Source organism: Drosophila willistoni, unplaced genomic scaffold (genome assembly GCF_018902025.1).
Source record: "Drosophila willistoni isolate 14030-0811.24 unplaced genomic scaffold, UCI_dwil_1.1 Seg130.1, whole genome shotgun sequence".
NCBI classification, from domain to species: domain Eukaryota; kingdom Metazoa; phylum Arthropoda; class Insecta; order Diptera; family Drosophilidae; genus Drosophila; species Drosophila willistoni.
This window is the reverse complement of record NW_025814091.1, coordinates 19,729-24,076: the sequence shown is the minus strand read 5'-3', so window position 1 is coordinate 24,076 and position 4,348 is coordinate 19,729. Positions and strand designations below refer to the sequence as shown.

The window sequence follows — 4,348 nt, the reverse complement described above, 5'->3', positions numbered from 1 at the left end:
GGCGAGTATGTCAGCAGTTGGCCCAGCAGCGGCAGGCCCGGCAGGGGCGAGTGTGGCGGCAGTTGGCCCAAAATATTTATCCTTTCGGGTGGTCATCCCACTTCTGAGTTGTAAACACCTAATTATTGGTGAAACATGATAACGATTCGTTTGTATTTTTCGGATTTCATCTTTTGTCGTCTGCGCAGAGACAACTTGCTCGTTGCGTCGCCGGAAGAGAAGAGAGACGCCGTCTCGCCACATATCGAGGACTTATCGCTAACAATCGATACTTAGTACTAACAATCGATACTTATTACTAACAATCGATACTTATCACTAACAATCGATATATGCATGAGCATTTAACCGACTTTGTAAATAATTGGAATCTTACACTCTAGAAGAAAAATTTTCATAAAAATTTGAGTATTCCCATGAAATTTACTAATATGATAGTTAGCTTTTTTGATATTTTTTTTTCTTATTTTGTTACTCTTGTTTCACTCTGTCTGCCAAAAAAAAAGATTTTTTTAGCATGCTTGTGTTTAATCTAGGCGATATCCCTAAGCATAACCTTCCATACGTACACCCATACGAATGTGTACATATGTATGTAAGTCACAAACGAATTCGAAATTCGCTGTTTTGGAGGGAATGTGTGACATAAGCGTAACACACACGCATCGTGAGCGCACACATATACGACCCTTCAGTACCAAATTGTCAATGACAATGTCGCCCAATTGTCCGAGTTACAGACGTCGGCAGAGAAAAATTCTGCCAGCGTTTTTCATGCTGAGGTTAGCCGACGGCACCCGAACGAACAAATTTCGTTATCGAATTCCATTCGGCTGCCGAAAAAAAAATTGCCGGAAAAAAATGAATATTTCTCATTCGAGACTGTGTTGTTGTTTTTTTACTTTCTTTTGTATATCTGTTCGCGTTGCTGTGTACTTTTCGTTTTTCTGAGCACGCAGTGGAAAAGTATTAGTGATTTCTAATTGATTTTTGATATAAATAAAGGTAAGTGCTATTTAAATATTATCTATAATATACACAAATAGTGAATAGTAATTTTGTTGGCAAAGTATTAAATTAAATTAATAGCATTATTTATAATCGAATGCTAATCAAAAGAGTAAGAAAATATGAGTACAGAGAGTGAAAGGAAAACAAAGTATTTTGCCAACAAAATTAAATGCGAGTTCGACCCCGGGCTGTGCCAAAAGATACAATTTTTTTTTTATTTTGTAATAATTTAATTTTTTTTCTCACAAAAAAAACATTAGCAACTGGTTTAGAAATAATTGACTTCAAGAACAGCATTACGTCGGAAATTCATAAAAGCTAGTAAGTACACAGCTGTTGTATGAAAAGCACAAAATTTTCTTTTTTATATTTGCAGACCTCTCAAGTAGCTGGAGACAACTCCCTCTTCTGAAGAGCCACAACCTAGATAAGAAACACAAAAAGTTGAGCCTTGGAACCTATCTAAAGGCTTTGAACATTCTTCTCGGTAAGTACATTAATTACTGAAAAACGTTAGTTTTGATATTATAATTCATTTCATTTCTAATATCTTAATTTTTTTTATTCCAGAAGCAGCTTAAAACACTTTCCCGGGGCAGCCTCCGGAAGTTGGGCTTCAGAATGCAATTGCCTGAGATTAAAATATGGACAACAAAACAAAAAATTGAAAATTGAAGCAGCAGCTGTTAAATAAGCTTAATAAAAAATAAGCAAAATAAAATAAATTCAATTATTTTATATTTTTTTTATGTATTTTGAATTGTCCTTCTAGTCCATAGGACAAAATGGGGATATTGTCCTTCTAGTCCCTAGGACAATCTAGCGATATTGTCCCTCCAGTCGCCGGCGACCAGAGCGAAAAATTTCACAGTACCGGCGACTAGAGCGACATTTGTCCCTCTGGTCGCCGGGCTGTCTATTAGTCGCTCTGGTCGCCGGCGACTGGAGGGACAAATGTCGCTCAATGGTCTTGTGCACGGGACCATTGAGCGACAATTGTCCCTCTAGTCGCCGGGACTAGAGGGACAAAAGCGAATTTGAGAAGCGACATGTCCCCGGGAAATCCCCGGCGACCGGTACTGAAGGGGGGGGTCAGCGTCACTCATACACATGCACACGATCCGAATCGGAATGACACATGTGAGGGCCAATGCACACGAACTTCGTGGTTTTTATACCCTTGCAGAGGCTATTATAAAATTGATCAGATGTTTGTAACGCACAGAAGGAGACGGTTCCGATCCCATAAAGTATATATATTCTTGATCAGCATGAGAAGCTGAGTTGATATAGCCATGTCCGTCTGTCCGTCCGTCAGTCTGTGTGTATGCGTTTTACTCAGCTGTCTTAAGAGCTATCGGGCTGAAATTTTTTTTCGGGGTTTTTTATTACCCGGGAAAAATAAAGTATGAAATCCATCAGGATCGAACCAATATATCATTTAGCTCTAGAAGAACTAGAAGAAACATTTTCATAAAAATTGGAGTATGCTATGAAATTTACATATGTGATAATATTGTATATAAGATCCCAGATCCCAAAATTTGAATGTGATCGGATCAGTGTTTGCATTTGCTGCTACATAGCATCAATTTTAATAAAAATATTGCTCTGCTCCTGCTCTGATTTCGAAGGGCTACGTAGCATAGCAGAGAGCACAAACGGAAAACGATTGCTCTTTTGCTCTGCTCCGTAGCATACATCGTCGGAGCACAGAGCAATAGCAAGAGCAAAAAATTTTCGATACGCTATTTGTAGTTGTAGCAATAGCACAAGCATTAAAAGAGAGATGAGAGCGGAGCAAACAAAATAAATTTTTGTGCTACTGCTACGGAGCATTTCCTTTTCTGTTGCTCTCGTAGCAATTTCGTAGTCGCTCTCGTAGCAACTTCGTAGTCGCTCTCATAGTAGATCTGTACTAGAGGTGGGCATGGGCCGAAATGTTACAGCCAACCCAACCCAGCCCATGGGCTAAAAATTTCACCCGCACCCGAAAGCTAAAAAAATTTGGACATTCAGAGGAAACTGGATATTAGGGTTGCAAAACAATCGATGGCACTATCGATAATATCGATGGTTTTACGAAATGGCGATACCTCGATAGTATTTCTGGACTATCGATTGTTTACCAAATTGCAAAAAGCTATAGGAGATGGCCGAGAAACATGTATGTAAGTAATTTCTAAAAATTTTAATTTTATTTGTTGATGTTTTGTTCTTTCCCTCGTTATTAGTGGGAGTATCCGTTGATGATATCTGGGGCATACCTGCAATATGGAAAAGTATTTAGTAACATCAGGTAGGTAAATAATTTCTTGACAAACGTAATTTTCATTTTGCACGTGGTAGCACTTGCGAAATTTGGTTTACTTGCACTTCTGTTAATATCACTTTACTATTTAGTTAATGTCGTTCTCTCAATTTACAAAATAGCTCCTCTCAACAATACTAGCGACACAAATGCTGCGGTTCCGATTGAGCAGCAAAGCTACAAGCGCAAGAGGAACGCCTCGGAAGTTTGGACTCATTTCGAAAAATGTAAAAATAATTCTACGGCCAAATGCAAGGTATGTGGAAAAGAATATAAAAGGAGCGGGAATACATCCAACTTAATGGATCATCTGAAGCGTTCTCACTCTACCAGGCAAATCTTGCTTGATAAATCTCTAGCCAAGATGGTAGCAAGAGACGTTCACGCTTACAGAATTGTAGAAGACCTTGGATTTCAGGAGTTCGTCCACTTGCTAGATCCGAAATACAAGATGCCAAGTCGTACCACGCTCCAAAATGTGTATATCAAAAATATGAACCAATTCGTGTTCAAGCTTTGAAAAACGTTCTTAATGACATTGATTATTGTTCATTAACTTCAGATCTATGGACTTCCCAAAGCAATATAAGTTACATTACAGTTACATGCCATTTTGTACAAAATTCTTGTCTTAAGTCCGCAGTACTCTCAACCAGACCGCTTAATAATGAAACAAACCATGGCAGTCAAAATATAGCAGAGACTATTAAAGAGATTGCTGATGAGTGGCACTTATATCCGAAAATCGTTACTATTGTAACTGACAATGCACATTCCATGATCAAGGCATGTGACATTTTATCAAAAAAACATTTGCCTTGCTTTGCACATTCAATAAATTTACTGGTGCAGGATCTCTTGTCCCTCGAAAGTGTGAAAGCATTACTACGCACTGTAAAACAAATAGTGACTTATTTCAAAAGTAGCACAATTGAATATGCAAAACTTAAAGAGGCTCAAGGACAAGAAAAACAGTATAGCCTAATACAAGAAGTTCCAACTAGATGGAATAGTGCGTTACATATG

At 38.2% G+C, this 4,348-nt stretch overlaps 1 protein-coding gene and 1 long non-coding RNA gene across 2 annotated transcripts; both read left to right on the top strand.

Moving 5' to 3' along the window:
* Positions 1-971: 971 nt before the first annotated feature.
* LOC124460830 lies at positions 972-1,438 on the top strand. The gene is made up of 3 exons (XR_006954810.1): positions 972-1,005; positions 1,272-1,332; positions 1,388-1,438. It is a non-coding gene; the product is annotated as an uncharacterized LOC124460830 (long non-coding RNA).
* A 1,671-nt stretch (positions 1,439-3,109) lies between these two features.
* On the top strand, positions 3,110-4,088 carry LOC124460832. Its single transcript, XM_047012413.1, has 3 exons — positions 3,110-3,182; positions 3,246-3,310; positions 3,445-4,088. Exons 2-3 carry the CDS (start codon positions 3,286-3,288, stop codon positions 3,840-3,842), a joined length of 423 nt encoding a protein of 140 aa, XP_046868369.1. The 5' UTR covers positions 3,110-3,182; positions 3,246-3,285; the 3' UTR covers positions 3,843-4,088.
* The last annotated feature ends 260 nt before the right edge of the window (positions 4,089-4,348 follow it).

What these genes read in the sequence shown, in the direction of transcription:
- LOC124460832 (XM_047012413.1), top strand. Translation starts at nt 3,286, where the DNA reads ATGGAAAAGTATTTAGTAACATCAG. An exon ending in AAAGTATTTAGTAACATCAG is followed by an intron (nt 3,311 to 3,444) that starts GTAGGTAAATAA and finishes TTTACAAAATAG; the next exon opens with CTCCTCTCAACAATACTAGC.